This window comes from Trichechus manatus, unplaced genomic scaffold, assembly GCF_000243295.1.
Source record: "Trichechus manatus latirostris isolate Lorelei unplaced genomic scaffold, TriManLat1.0 scaffold00047, whole genome shotgun sequence".
Classification (NCBI taxonomy): Eukaryota; Metazoa; Chordata; class Mammalia; order Sirenia; family Trichechidae; genus Trichechus; species Trichechus manatus.
Window position 1 is genome coordinate 6,755,866 of NW_004443983.1, and position 16,471 is coordinate 6,772,336.

General features: G+C 36.8%; 1 protein-coding gene across 1 annotated transcript in view; it reads left to right on the forward strand.

The window, feature by feature from the left end:
* Nucleotides 1-16,471, forward strand: part of PGGT1B (protein geranylgeranyltransferase type I subunit beta) — an 83,325-nt gene that overhangs the window by 5,151 nt on the left and 61,703 nt on the right. The window contains exon 2 of the mRNA XM_004376981.3: nucleotides 12,434-12,552. Coding sequence (XP_004377038.1) covers nucleotides 12,434-12,552 — 119 coding nt within the window. The remainder of the gene's footprint in view (nucleotides 1-12,433; nucleotides 12,553-16,471) is intronic.

The window sequence follows — 16,471 nt, forward strand, 5'->3', positions numbered from 1 at the left end:
TAGGGTTGCTGTGAATTGGAACTGACTCGATAGCACCTAACAACAAAAATATATATATGTATGTGTGTGTATGTCTTAGCTATCCATGATGTAACTTCATTTTAAGTGTGATTATAATGTTAGTGATTGAACACAAAATTGGCATATGCCATTTTAGTAGAATGAGATAAACTGGTTTATAAAATTTTTAGTGGATGTAGGGTGCTAGGATTTTTATTATATACCATATTTTCTACGAAAAGAATATTCTACATATTCTGCAGCAAAGAAAATGAATCTGTGAACTTAGTTATTTTAACAATCAATATAAAATTCTGATCTCCCACAATGGAAAATTGACTTTTACCAATTTTGCTTTAAACAGCTCATACTTCAGTTTTGATGCTTGTTTTGTAATAAATGCTATAATTATAAATGAACAAATGAAAAGATGTCGTAAAAGAAGTTAATGATCAGAAAACATTACAACACATTACTCTATTTTTAGATAGATCTTTTATCTCTAATGTTACAATTAAAAATATTTCTATTTGATCTTACAAATTCTTCAATGATTTTATCATAATTAAGCTGCCAAACAATACCTACTTCCATACATAATAAGGATAATGAATCAAGTCTTTCTTGAATCATTGTTGTATGCTGAGGGTTTTTGAGTCTCTTTAGGGACGAAAATGAATGCTGTGTTGTGCAGTTTGTGATCATTAAAATTAGGAATATATGTAAAGCGATTTCAACATTGGAAAATACACATTGTATTTTATCTTCTATTATGGAATCATACATGCCTACATGAATAAAATTTGTCTTTACTGAATCTGTAAACCTTGTTCTCATGTAAGAATGAAATTGTCACACTTTTCCATAAAGATTTGTATTTAAGTCATAGGGATAAGCCTGCACTGATTTCTTAGGTGCCTTCATGCATTCTTCATCAGGTATATCCACATTGTTTAAGAAGGAAAATCTATTTGAAAGAACTTCATTCACTTTCGCCCCTCTTTTCATGCAGGATTCAAGTGTGTCAATGATGATATAGTATGTGGTTACACGAAATTGATATATGGCAGTCAGTGGTATTTCTGGAGCGCTTTTGTCTTCTATTTGTTTCTAATGCTTCTACAACAGTGAACTGTTTGATAATCAGTATTTGGCAGTATTTCTTTTGTTGCGTTTTCAAAATTTTCCAAATCTCTTAAATTATGTAAATACCTTTGTTAATGACTGGTAGAGATCTGTGCATGTCTTTAGATGTGCTTCTGAATCTTGGAGAGCTTGACTTATCTGATGAAGATGCTACAATATATTATTCCATATAACCCTACATAAATACATACTCGAGTGTTTGCATTTTGTTGGTAATGTTTTCGGCTTCTCTTTTGGTATCTCCTTTTTGTGTCTGATCTTCAGCAATATTTTCTAAGGCATCTAAATTTGAATGTAGTATTCCAGGATTACACTCATTGCTACAGCATGCGCTTCCCAATATGTATTAGAAAGACATTTTAATACCTGATTGTTGCCTAAATATGTTTTAAGAGCTGCCTGTCAGTGAGTAGAGGCAGCAGAAAATGTGTAGAGTCACTGACCAGTAGGAAAAAAAACCAGCTGCTTCCCAACAACAATTTACTCTGCTATATCCGACAAGATTAAGTGAATGCACAGCATGTGGTGTGAAAATTGCATATTCATTATGTTCTAAAATTTTTTGTTGCATGCCTTTATAACGCCCTGACATTGGCAGCATGGTCATAGGACTGGTCTCTGCTCTTAGAAAATCAGTTTTGCAAACTTCACGTAAATAGTGAAGTACTTGATTTGCAATTTTTTCACTGGCATGACTTTTTAAGCTAGTAAATGTGATAAATCGCTCGACAGTTTTCCATCTTTTGGAGACAAGTATCTTAAAACAATACTTAGCTGATCTGTATGAGAGAGATCAGGAGTGGAATCTACAGACAAACTGAAATATCCAGCTACAGTTATTTCACTGAAAATAATTGACTGAACTTTATCACCTAAGTATATTAATTCTTCACACATTGTTTTAGATATATACAGTGGGTTGCTCTTTCCTGTGTTGCCATATGTTGAGATGTAACCTGCTAAAAATGGGTCAAACTGAAAGCAATTTCAAGTAAACCCAAAAGATTTCTGTTTTATGGGGACCCAAACACTTCATTTCTTCCCGAAAAGATAATCCACGTTCAGCGATTGTTATAATGATAACTATGCATTGCAAAATGGCTTTCTAATACTGACATCCTTCATTAACTTGTATTTCCAGTTCATGAGATAAGCCAAAACCATGTCTTTGGTTTAAATATGACAACATGTAATCTCTGTGAGTTGAACTGTTTTCATGTTTATCAGTCATATTCAAGTTGCGCCAATCAGTAAATCCATCTGTAGCAAATCACAAATTAAATGATTTGGGACTAAATCAACGTACAGAGCCGACTGAGGGAGAATACCATAGCCACTCCCTCTTATAGTTTTCGCCATTAGCTTTGTACCCTAGAAATATATTCTGGCTACTAGAAATATATTCTGGCTACAGAACCTTGTCTGTTTACCGTGCAGAAATTTTCGACACGGATTTTCAAGTGTTTCAGTAGGATGTTTACAGTCACTTGGCCCTGTTTCGATCCAATAATTTACATCATTAGAAGAAAAATTATTCCAGAAAGCAGGATCTGTATTTCTGTTTTTTATGGGATCTGCGGATGCCACAATTTCAGGTTCTAAAATAGTTTCACTTTTCTACACCATTAATTTTTTTACTATAGTAATGAATGGATGTAGAATTTGGAAAAAATTCTGTTATATTCGTATTGCTATTTATAATTTCAGCACTAGCAGTATTAGTACAACAATTTGCACCCATTAAACTCAAGCATTCAGCAGAAGTCTTCTGATTCATTACATTTTAAAGGTAGTTAATTTTGGGATTGTCTTTAGGGATTCACAGATCATTTTCTTTTTATCTTCTGCAAGGTTTCATTTTTGTGCTCCACTTAGTTGTTGCCATTTCATTTTTACCTGCATATAAAGTTATGTCACTTTTTAAATTTGGTTCTATTGTAGCAAATAAATTTGAATAATTGAAAGTAAATAAAATTTATAAAATAAAATTTACATTCGTATTTGGATGTTAACACAGACATTTATATTTGAAAATTATTAAGTAAAAAAATTGGATTTGAGCATGTAATTTTGTTCTCCAAGTCTGAGATAGTCAAAAGAAATAGTATTTACACGGCAGTCGGAAGTAGTTTTATTTGTTGTACTATGTTTGTTGGTGGGCCGTTCGCAGATCTCCATGAGTGTTTTTCATCTTGAGATAGTATTTTAAGACTTGCGCACTCACTTTGCATCCTTTGATGCTGTGTCTTCTCAGTTCATTGCATTACTGCTGATACCCTATGGGGGCAAGAGCAATCACAAAGAGCATGATACACATACAAGAGTATGCTCAATCTGAAGACACAATTTGGTTCACCTCGCACAGGACTAGGTATGTCACGAGTCATTTGATTATAGTGCCGCTGGCATATTCTAATGTGGTTAACAAGAGATAACTGAATGTGAGGTTATACCCAATAGGTCCAAAATGAAAAGGAAAATATAATTATTATCATATACAAAATTTATAAAATGTACATTCTAGTTCTTTGTGGAATTGTTCAACTACCATATCCGGAGATACATACATAATTGATGTAATGATAGCACCAGTTCTCAAAGAGCAAGCTTGTTTTGCGAGTCATAACAATACCAATCAACTTCTTAGAAGAAAATCAGTCTGAAGGGAAATGGAAAATAAAATATATTTATATAATATTATCTAAATATTCATTTAATTTATTTCCTTGAAGGATTGTTCAATTTCCTAATGAGATACATAAATATTCTGACAAAATATAAATGCAGTGTTCTGGTAAATGCCCTTTGTGGATTTCTTGGAAGACGAATTTAGAAACACACTCGTTGCAAAACAGTCATATTTTGCACAGTAACTAAACATTGAATTTTGCATCCTCTTAATGTGCCTGATACCTCATTTATTAGCATATATAAAGTAATAGATTATTAGCATATATAGAGTAATATCAAGCACTGTGTCCCATACAACAGACAATAAAACTCACTTGATAAGTAAATTAAAACTTTTCATGTTAGATAAATATTAATATTGCTAGTATATTTTGACATTTGCTATGTTAGTATTATATTATTACTCATGTTAGTATTAAATGTATGCTAGATTGTGTCCATGTGTATGCCAAACATATTTTAAAGTTATAAATATTGTTTACAAAACTTAGGACATAACTCTGTATGTAAATGCTACATAGTTGTAAAAGTAACTTGATTGAATTCATTGCAATGATCGACTTATTTGAGTTCCCTCAGTTTTGTGCATCATCTGGGACTGGCATTCCCATTAGTTGTTTACCAGGACGTGCGCAAGAGCATACCCTTGTGTTTGTGTCATGGCAAAGAGGGTTGCTGGCCCTGCTGGCTGGAGCTGCTGGATCAGCAGGCATGGATATATATATATATAAGATGGTTTTGTCAAAATGGATCAGAGACCTGTTATCTATTAATATAATCTGTCCTTGCCCAGTAACCGCTCATGTTGGATCCAGTTGCATATTGGGTGAATAGCAACAGTTAGACTTGACACACACACACACACCCCAAACCTCTTGTTTATTAGAAAAAAATAGTATACTCCCAAGAGACCCACCAAGAGAAGGAGTTTCAGTTACACAGGAGGAGACTGGCGGAGACAGATGTCAACGTAGGTGTTGAAGTGGTAGGGGCCTCGTAGCTTAAACAACCTTGCACGTGGGCACTTTGGTGACTGTGCATGAACTTTATTTCCAGCTGGCACATTCTCATGCACTGTAGTTGTTATCATTTGCATTTAGTGCCCTGCCCCTCCCTTCCACTGCAGTGCTCACATTTCCTTGTATCCTGTCTACTTGACATCTGTGGATTTTTGCTTTGGACAACTGGTGTCCTGTTTTGTTGATGCCCAAGCACTTACCTTTTTTGGTAATCCATCTCTGGTGTCATGTCAAGGAGCTTGAATTCCATATGATGGGAAGTCGCCAAACAGTGGCTCCTTATGGTCAGATAAGCATTTCTGAGTGATTATTGTATTTGAGATTGACTGTTGTAGTGAATGGGAAAAAACCAGAACCAGGGAGACCAATAAGGAAGCTGATGACTGTAGTCCAGGAAAGGTGCTGGGGTAGTGGAAGTAGGAATAGAAAGGAGGAGATGGAGGAAGGAGGAATCCCAGGATTCTCAGATTGGAACTGGTCTAGAGAACAAGAGACAGAAGGTTTACAAAGGAAGAAGATGGTTTCTATAATAGCACATGTCACATAGATACTTACTTATTTCCCATATAATTTAACCTACCTAAGGTTAGAAGATTTGTTTTATTCATTTTTGTTAAATGACACCTAACCTGTATTAGATGTTCAGTAAATGTTATTGAATAATTATGATGGTGATAGTAGAAAAACTATTTTGTATGTAAAATAGTTTCAAAGATGTGCAGCTATTGTCACATCACACTTACCTAAAAATATTTACTAGATGAGTCAGCCATATATAACAGATGAAGAATAAGGTTTAAAGTTCTAGAATTCACGCAGTCTTTTAATCATTCGTTGCATAATATTTATTGGGACTTCTGTGTGCTAGTGCAGTGCGTGCGATTAATTACTTTCGTGTGTGGCCTTTTTACCCATGGTCTTGTAACTCCCACCCAGGTGATTGGGCAGGACTGTGTGATAGGATAATTGTGGTTTACCAAAGGGATTGGTCAGTTTTGCCTTAAAAGAGAGCCAATTCCAGAGCAAAGAGGAGGATCCTAACACCACCAAGGAAGAACAGCCAGGAGCCTGTTCTGGTTTAGACCCAGAATCCATGTGCTGAGAAGCTCCTCGGAACAGGAGACCGAGAGACAGAGAGCAAGCTGCAACCCTGAAAATGGTGAGAAGCAGTGGCAGGAGAGACCCAACAGCAGGAGATGGCGTGTTGGGCCTTCCAGCCCATGGAGAGAGAAAGCTGAGTGCCTCTGGGGAGAGGCCTAGGGCCAGGGAGAGGCATGTCTGCAAGCACAGTTGGGAAGAGGCTGTCCTGATGGAAGAACTATATTCTGAGTGTTCCTGAGCCTGAATTGTAACTGTTAAACTTCCCTAATAAACCCCATAATCATGAGTATGGTCTGTGAGTTCTTTGTGGCCATTGCTATGAATTATCGAACCCAGCAGAGAAGCAGAGTGCTGTGCAAGGGATTGTTGGTGTCAGAATTGGTAAAGATGGTGGAGAGAGGAGGCTTGTCTGACCTCCATCTCATGAGAGTCAGCCGTGTTCTGTTGATCTTGGTTTTCCTTCCCCCTTGTGGGGTTGGAGGAGGTCAGACACTGTCCCCATGCCGTTTTTATATTTTAACTTAGTATTTTAACTTCATGATCAATTCTGATGTATCCTTTAAGCCTAAGACTCTTTTCTTTTACTACTGTCATCAATTTTATTGAGCATCTGTGTTCTTATTTCTTAATGTAGCTACTTGATACAGTTTTAGAACTCTTTAAAGTTTAGTCTATGAGAACTAGGCAGGAATGGAATCCATGGTTAAAGACACTTGTAGTTGCCATTTGTAAAGGAATTGTATTAGAAAGGGACAGAGCATGTGATCCAAAGGTTGGGTATCTAATCATAAAGCACTGTTGCCAGTTTTACCCCCAAATTGTCACTCATTGCTGTAGCCTAACAGCATTTACTCATTCAGTGGCATAGGAAAATCTGTCAATAAGGTTAAATCTTTTTCTCCCCTTCTTGGGCTGTTTCTTTTTTTCTTTTGTTCTTATTTAATCTTTGTTTCTTTTGTTCTACTGCTTAAGCCTGGAAAACTTGAAGTATTTGGAGACATTATTTAGTACCTCCCATCTGCAGATTGATCTGCTAGTAAAATAACTTGATTTGGGGGGGACATGTTATGTTTTCATCCATGTAAGATAAACTTTTTATACGTACAAAGGCTTTGTACAATACCACCTTTGGGGAGTAGGAGAAGGGGCAGGAAAACATACTCCCTTTGACTTTTCAGGCTACACACTCAGAGTGAATTCTAGGGAAAAGAAGATGTTCTCCAAAGGAAGTTGTAAAATAAAAATAATTTTACTGGCCTGGGTTTATAATTATCCCTATATACGCTTGCACCAGGGCTGGCAGCGCAGCAGTTTATAAGCCAAGTAGCAGTCATCTGGCACCATACCTATTACTGTGGAGTCTATTCCAACTCATAGTGACCCTATAGGACAGAGTAGAACTACCCCATAGGGTTTCCAACGTTGTAATCTTTGCAGAAACAGAATGCCACATCTTTCTCCCTTGGAGTAGCTGGTAGGTTCAAACTGCTGACCTTTCAGTTAGCAGCAGTCATTTAACCACTGCGACACCAGGGCTCCTTGGGCACCATAAAATCTTACATTATTTCTCTCAGAGACCCACAGCCCAAAATTCCTTTTGACTTGGTTACAGGGCTACTTGAGAACTCTGAGCAGAGCCTTGGTGGCTCGGTGGCTAAGAGCTCAGCTGCTAACCAAAAGGTGGGCAGATTGAATCCACCAGCTGCTCTGTGGAAACCTAATGGGGCAGTTCTTCTCTGTCCTGTAGGGTTGCTGTGAGCTGGAACTGACTCGACGGCAATGGGTTTGGTTTTTGCTTTTGAGAACTCTGATATGACCAGATAAGGAATTTTTAGTCTTTCTTGGAGGCCAGACATTTGCCCCTAAGTGATTTCTTGGTTCTCTCTGCTAGCCATTGCTGGACACTTCTGATAAACATAAGCTATTCACTTTCAGTGTGTTAATCTTATAAACCTAACAATCTCAACTGCTGAGTTGAAAATTGCTGGACTTTCAGGAGCCATTAATAATTAGGTATGCAAGATACTTAAAATTATCATCAAATAGTTACCACCAGATGATTGATTTCTGGTATTTGATACTTTTAAGTGAAATGCATTCATATACAGAAGCAAGTAAAGTGAAAAATCATTTAGATAACCTTTATATACAGATAGCAGTATGACTTTAGAGCAGGATTTTTCAACCTCAGCACTATTGATATTTTGTGTAGGGCCAGAGGCCTAACTGGGGTGCAAGCAGGCATGTGTGCCCTGGGCACCACTTGAGGCAGGGCGCCAATTAGTTTCTATTGGCCATGACTGTTTCCATCACCAGCTGTGAGAGATCATTCTGCAATTTAACACTAATTGCCCTAGGTGCTATTTTCTGTAGTTAGGCCGCTGTGTGCATCGTCTTGTGTATTGTAGAATGTTTAGCAGCATCCCTGGCTTCTGACCCACTAGATAACCAGTAGCACCCTTCCTCCATTTGTGACAACCAGAAATTGTTTCCAGATCTTAAAAGCTTGTGAGCTGCTGTCTAAGATACTCCACTGGTCTCACCCCATCCTAGAGCAAGGGAGAATGAAGAAAATCAGACACAAGGGAAAGATTAGTCAAAAGGACTAATGGACCACAACTGCCACAGCCTCCACCAGACTAAGTCCAGCACAACTAGATGGTACCCTGCTACCATCACCAACTACTCTGACAGGGATCACAATAGAGGATCCCAGACAGAGCTGGAGAAAAGTATAGAACAAAATTCTAACTCACAATAAAAGACCAGACTTACTGGCGTGACAGAGACTGGAGAAACCCCGAGACTGTGGCCTCCAGACACGCTTTTAGCTCAGTAACGAGGTCACTTCTGAGGTTCACCCTTCAGCCAAAGATTAGACAGGCCCATAAAACAAAACGAGAGTAAAGAGGCACACCAGCCCAGGGACAAGGACTAGAAGGCAGGAGGGGACAGGAAAGCTGGTAATAGGAAACTCAAGGTTGAGAAGGGGAGAGTGTTTATGTGTAATGGGCTTGGTAATGAAAGTCATAAAACAGTAGGTGTACTAATTGTTTAATGAGAAGCTAGTTCTGCAAACCTTCTAATGTACAATAATAAAAAAATACAAAAAGATCTCAGCAAAAAATAATAAAAAATTATATGTATCATACATTCAGGTTATTAATACTTCAGTAATCTAATAAAAATTCTGAAATAAATAAAACGACCAAAAAAGAAAAGTTTCTGGACATTGCAGAATATCGCCTGGAGGGCAAAATACACAGTTGAGAACCACTCCTTTAGAGCAATGTTTCTAAAACCTACCTGCCTATTAGAATCACCTGAGGAGCTTTAAACAAAACAAAACAAAACAAAAAAAAAAGGGGGGGGGTAGGTTCCCAGACCCCTCCTCTCACCCAGAGATTCTGAATTAATTGTTCTGGAATAGGGCCTGGGCCTCCATAGGTTTTGTTGGTGGCGATGTAGTTGTCATCTGTTTGTTTTTAAGCTGATTGTAATGTGTAGTCAGGTTTGAGAAGCATCGCTATGGCGAAGAGCACCACAGTTCCACTCAGAATTCAGGAGTAGTTTTAATTCGTTTGAAGTCTTGAGTAAATTTCTTGAATTCTTTGGATTTCATTGTCTTCAGCTAGAAAATTAAAGACCAGACTAGATAATTTCTAAAGTTCTTATCATAGAAAAGAATACCAACTTATTGTAGCAGTTTGGATATGCTTGCCTATTATGTCATTTTTACTGACAGGAAGATCCTGTTTTATCCAACCTCAAGTCCTTCATGTTGTTCTCCACTTTTATCTCTATCTTAGTCATCTAGTGCTGCTATAACAGAAATACCACAAGTGGATGGCTTTAACAAACAGAAGTTTATTCTCTCACCATCTGGTAGGTTAGAAGTCCAAATTCAGGGTGCCAGCTCCGGGGAAGGCTTTGTCTCACGGCTCTGGGGGAATGTTGTCATTGATCTTCCCCCTGGTCTGGGAGTTCATCCGAGCAGAAACCCTGAGTCCAAAGGACACGCTCTGCTCCCGGTGCTGCTTTCTTGGGATAAGAGGTCTCCCGTCTCTTTGCTCACTTTCTTTTATATCTCAAAAGAGATTGGATTAAGACACCAATCTAATCTTGTAGATCTCATCAATATAACTGCCACTAATCCATCTCATTAACATCATAGTGATAGGTTTACAACACATAGGAAAATCACATCGGATGAAAAATGGTGGACAATCCCACAATACTGGGAATCATGGCCCAGCCAAATTGCTACACATATTTTTGGAGGACACAATTCAATCCATAACAATATCTTCTTTTTTGCTTTTTTGTATAATAATGCATTAATAAACTAAATTATTAGATGTTTAATTTTATCTGACTATAAAGATAATTTTCACTTTGTGGATTACATTAAAACTGAAAACCCTGTTAGAGCTCTCCAGGAGAGTGTGTTAGATGTAGTATTGCAGTTCTTTATTTGTTAGCTAATGCAATAAGTATTTGAGTGCAGATCTTATCTCATGAGACGTAATTACCACCAAGAGCAATGATTTTCAAAATTGTCTGCTGTTGTGTGTAGATTTTCACCATGTCTAAAGTATCATTTTGTTTTGGAGAAGACGGTTTCCCTGGGAGCAAAAAAAGGTTGCCAACCAACAACCTCAACAAAAGGCTTGATAGAGTACGGTTAGATCCTAAGGTCATTGTTACTCCTGTCCCTCCAAATCAAGGAAACCTTCAATAATAACAGTCAACCAAACCCATTGTCATCAAGTCTGTTCTGACTCATAGTGAACCTGTGGGACAGGGTAGAACTCCCCATAGGGTTTCCAAGGCTGTAATCTTTATGGAAGCAAACTGCCACATCTTTCTCCTCCTGAGTGCCTGGTGGGTTTGAACTGCTTACCTTTTGGTTAGCAGCTGAGTGCTTTAGCCACTGCACCACAAGGGCTGCTTAATACCTTCCATTTACTGAGTGCTTGTGGGCCAAGTAAACACAGTGACTGTGAGGTATAGTCGTGATTTACAGGTAAAGAAACAAACTTGGAAAGAGCCTCGTGGCTGGAAATTGTCAAACCTTGGATTTGAAACTATCTTCATTTGACTGCAGAGTCTGAGTTCTGAACTATTGTGTAACACTGCTTCCCACATAAACGGTTCTGCCAACCTTAATTTAATTCTGATGTTATCCAGATAATCTTCTCCCTTACTAGGTGCATCTCAGTGGATGGTTAGAATTAAATTGAAATTATATATGAGAAATTTCCTAGCTCAGTGCCCAGTGCACCATTAATAGTTTCTCAGTAGTGTTAAGTTTCCCAAGTATATATTGTTCTTAGGCATACCATTATCTCATTATTTTTTGTTTTTGTCCTTAAGCTTTGGTTGGAATTAAATTACTCTCTGATTTCTCCTCCTGTTGTCTAATGGATCACAGCCTTTTCAACCAGGGATCAGAGAGAGAATTAAGCCCTGTAAAAAACTAAGTGGCTGTTTTCTCGTTTCTCTTAAAGTTGGTACATACTGCCATTGTGGATGCACAGGAGAGAAATTAATTTATTAATACAAGGGCTGCCTTAGGATATAAAGGCTTAATTCTCAGTTGAAAAGGCTACAGAGTTCTTGCAGCTGCTCTATTACAAGATTTTAGACCAGATAATTTGTATTATTAGTTTATTAGGATTAGTTATAGGAGTAATTAGAATATGGAAATGAGGTAACAGTGCTCTAGCAAGGAACATTATAGGTTGCATCTCAACATGAAAGGAAGTATACATTTCAAACTCTTATGTGAAAAGCAACCGTTAATATACTACTTTTCATACAACAACACAAGGTTTAGATCTCTGACTCAGTGTACAGTCTTGGAGGAGGAGGGTATTGCCTTACAGTTTTTATTCTATTGAAAAATTGTTCTCTGGGAAAATGGAGTTTAAATGCCTTTGTATCTATTTTTAAAAGCGTTCCCTATTTCTCAAAGTTTAATTTAAAATTCTTCCAAGGAATCACACTATTCATAAACAAATTTGAGGAAAGGTAATTTTGTCCTGACTTTCCGCAAGAATTAAACACCAGCAGTTAAGAATAATTTCTTGGCAAGTGAGTAAAAATTGAGATTTTTGTATGTTTTCCAGCCTTTTGTCTGTATTTGTATTGAACAGGTACGGGGAGTTCTTATATTTAAATCCACTTTTAGCCTTCAAGTTGCTGATATTCTGGCTTCAGTGAATTCATGTATGCCTCAGTTGAGTGGTGTTGGTTTCTTTCCCTTCTTAATCTCTAAATGTCCCTTTTTAAAAAAATTGAAACAAAGGTTTGACTCATATTATTAAATTAAAAGAATAAATTGTGTGTAGTGGCTTTTGCATGGAGTATTTTTAGAACTGTTGTAAAATTAGAATGAGTTAATTATTTTTCTGGACCAGAAAGAGTTAAGTGGCTTTATGGTTAAAGATGGAATTTTACTTTTTTTCTTTTAGGTTGACAATTGCATTTTTTGCACTCTCCGGGCTGGATATGTTGGATTCCTTAGATGGGGTGAACAAAGATGATATAATAGAGTGGATTTACTCCCTGCAGGTCCTTCCCACAGAAGACAGTGAGTGAGTTTTTAGCATTTTATGTTTTAGTGTGACTAGTTGTGCCTGGCATATCATGTGCTGGACTAGCAAATCTTAATATTTATTCATATGTTATTATGTAATACATTTTATTCTTCTGTGCTTTCCCTGTAATACAACACTGTCATTCTGTTCAAATACAACACTTAACAAATCTAATGATCCATCTCTTAAGAGAACAAATTAGAGTTGTCTGGAATTAAAATAGAGATGGTGATTTAGTATCAACCCTCAGATATTTAGAAGTCTTTGTTGGGTTGTGCTCGCATGTGTTTTCTTTGTAAACTTTCCCTTTGCATGTTTCCCCGGTGAGCAGCTTCCAGACAGTGGCTGTAGTGAAGCTTTGCCATTGGGACAGCATTCAGTGCTTAACTCTTATCCCTCTGTCTTGCATTGTTTACAATTGTAGCACCGTTCCATGATGTAGAATTCCACACTGATGACTGCTTGTTGATTATTTGTATTTGGTATTTATGTTTGATTAGTTCTGTAGCATTCACTCTCTTTTTCATTTCCAGATTCTTCGGTGAAAAAAAATCTTTCTTTGCCATCAGAGAGTTTCATTTAAATCTCCGGTCATTTCCCTCTAATGTGTCATTAGCATTTCTTTAATGGTTTCCTAGAGTTCTTACTTACACTTCAGTTATTTTTATACTTCTTAAAACTTTAAAAATTTTGATTAAATAAATTCTCAAAAATTTATAAATGATCTGATCCACTAAATGCACACATTCTCTAAATTGTTTTATTCACTCTATTAAATTTAAAATACCTAACACAGTTTTAACTTAATATACATGTCAGAGATTTTAACATTAAAAAGATCAAGTGAGTAAATTCCCAGAAAAACCATGTAATTTTTATCAGTGGTAACCACTTAGCTCCCTTGTAAGGGTCAGCATTTATAAATTGACAATGTAGTTCATTGGTTGGAGTAATTATATATAAATCTCACCCAGATGAGCTTCAGACAAATAATAACCTAATGATTTTTTTTAGAAAGAGAGGTTTGATCTATGAACAGATGCTCTGGGCCCATGGACATAGTTTATGGCTTTTTGCTTTCTTGTTTTTGAAGTTCATAGTGTTTGTATTTTTATATGATATTTAAAATTTCTACTTGCTGACATAGTCTTCAAAAATGACTAGGGACAAAACCACAATGAGATATCACTTCACACCCACCAGAATGGCTATGATTAAAAACAAAACAAAAAAAAAACTGAAAGACAACGGGTGTTGGCGAGCATGTGGAGAAATTGGAACCCTCATCCATTTCTGGTGGGAATGTAAAATGGTATAGCCACTGTAAAAAGCATTTTGGCAGTTACTCAAAACGCTAAGCACGATCCAGCAATTTCACTCCTAGGTATATAAGCAAAAGAGTTAAAAGCAGGAACGCAAACAGATACTTGTACACCAGTGTTCATTGCAGTGTTATCCACAATAGCCAGAAGGTGGAAACAGCTTAAATGTCCATCAACAGATGAATGGATAAACAAATGTAGTACGTATATGCAATGCAATATTACTCAGCCATAAAGAGAGATGATGTCCTGATACATGGCTACAACATAGACAAACCTAGAAAACATTATGCTGTGAGTCAGTCACAGAAGGACAGATACTGTATGATCCCAATTATATGAACTTTCTAGAATAGGCAGATAGATAGAGACCAAAGTTTGTTAGTGGCTATTGAGGTAGGTGGGAGGGAGGGGGGAAAGGAAGGCACAATGCTTAGAGAATACTGAGCTTCCTTTAAGGGTGATGGAAGAGTTTGGGAATTGTTCATGGTAATGGTTGAACATGATAAATGTAATTAATGTCACTGAATTGTACATGTGAAGACTATAAAATGGCAGTTGTTCTGTTACCTATATACTTAACAAAAATAAACAAAAGAAAAAGTGACTGAGGATTTTGAAATAGATCTGTCAGAACTTAACACATGCAGGGGTCTCTGCTAAGTCAGGCCCTTCTACTTCATGCTGCCATTCATGTCTATTTTGAAACTGCTTCACCTTTAATCCATTCAAAGCATTTCAGTGCTGCTCCCTTCTCCAACATGCATACATGCACAAGCATTACACTCAGAATATGGGGACCTTGTACTTTAGAACCAAGTCATAAATTGTTTTACAACTATCACCCCGATAAATAAAACATCTTGGACCAAATATAGTCCCATTTTGTGACCCAATGCCTTATTTGACTCATTTAGCACTTTAAAATAATTTGAAGAAAGTCTTTGGGTGACACAAATGGTTAAGCGCTTGGCTCTTAACCGAAAGGTTAGCAGTTCGTGTCCACCCAGCGGTACCTCAGAAAAAAGGCCTGATATCTACTTCCAAAAGATCATAGCCATTGAAAACCCTATGATTGCAGTTCTACGCTGAAACACATAGGATTGCTATGAGTCAGAACTGATTTGGAAACAACTGGTAGTATAAAATAATTTGAATTAGTTACCCGTATTTTAAAGTCAGGAACTTTCTCATTAGAGTCTGTAATTCTAGTTTCTTTTGAAAAGTTGGAAGATGGGATAATGCTGGACCTGTCTTCCCTCGTGATAGCAATTGGCTGGTACTGCCCCTTTTGACCATTCTTGCCCTGTCTCCAGTCACTACACGCAGACTACCTCACTAGTCTACATTTGTTTCAGTTCCTTTAAGCATGTGTATTTACAACCTCTGTTGTGGATAAAAACAGCCCTTCAAGCAGGAGATGTTAATGAGCAAGGCTTTGAAGCTAGAAAATACCTTTGGGACAGTGAATGGGCTTGGAAAAAGCAACCTCACAGTAGAAGTGATGCTCTTTCATTTCATGCTGTTAGCCTTCCAGAAAAATTGAGTTTTTGTAATCTAATAAAAATTGTCTATTTAAAATTTTTTTTTCCTAAAAGGAAACATTGTGAGGTAGGGGCAATTTATGCCTTTTAAATAGCACAAAGACGCCATAAAGGAGAACTTTTTTCATGGAAATACCCTCAACAAAGTTAGGGAGTGGGGAGAAGCAAGTACTAATGGTGTATTTTGTGTGACAACTTTCACAATAAAGGTGTTCAGCATTCACTGAGTGCTGGGCAATTAGAGTGTAACATCTTTAGGCAATTCTAGAATTTCAGAATTGGGATTATTCTAACAGAAATAGCCTCCTTTGCAGGTTTCAGGTACTTTACTGCCTTAGGCCAACATTTCAGGCTGTGGACCTGAGTAAATTTATGACAAGGTGTTCCTTGCCCTTGTAATCTCTGACTGTGGTGTTATTGTTAGCTGCATCTATTAGTAAATTGAGCATGATTCCTGATTACTTTTGACCCATTGCTCATGTCATACCCATAGTGAAAAACTGTTCATCCTACTCATTTCATGCCTGTTGCATTTGGAAAAAATAAATAGTAGAAATCCTGATATCTTTGGTTTGATTTTAGAAACCTAGATGTTTTGCTGAAACTGACTTTTGAAAGATATAACTTGTATATTTTGTGTTGTTCAATTATACCTCTTTGACATTAAAGTGAAAAAACTTGTCATTTTACTAAGTAGTAATTGGGAACACATTTTTAATGTATATCATATTATAAAAATAAACATACTAGCCTTAATTTTTTCAAAACTGTTCTAAATATGCTATCTTTGTAACATTTTTTGTTACTGTGCTTTTGAAAAATCTGTTGACAGATTAAAATAAAATGTTATTTACACATTTTCTTCCCAGCATTCAAAATATGTATGCTTTATAATATGCAGAATATAAAGAATTCTTTTGTTTTTGTTTTTTTATTGTACTTTGGGTGAAAGCTTACAGAACAAATAGTTTCTCATGAAACAGTAGTACACATATTGTTTTATGACATTGGTTAACAACCCCACAACCTGTCAACCCTCTCCCTTC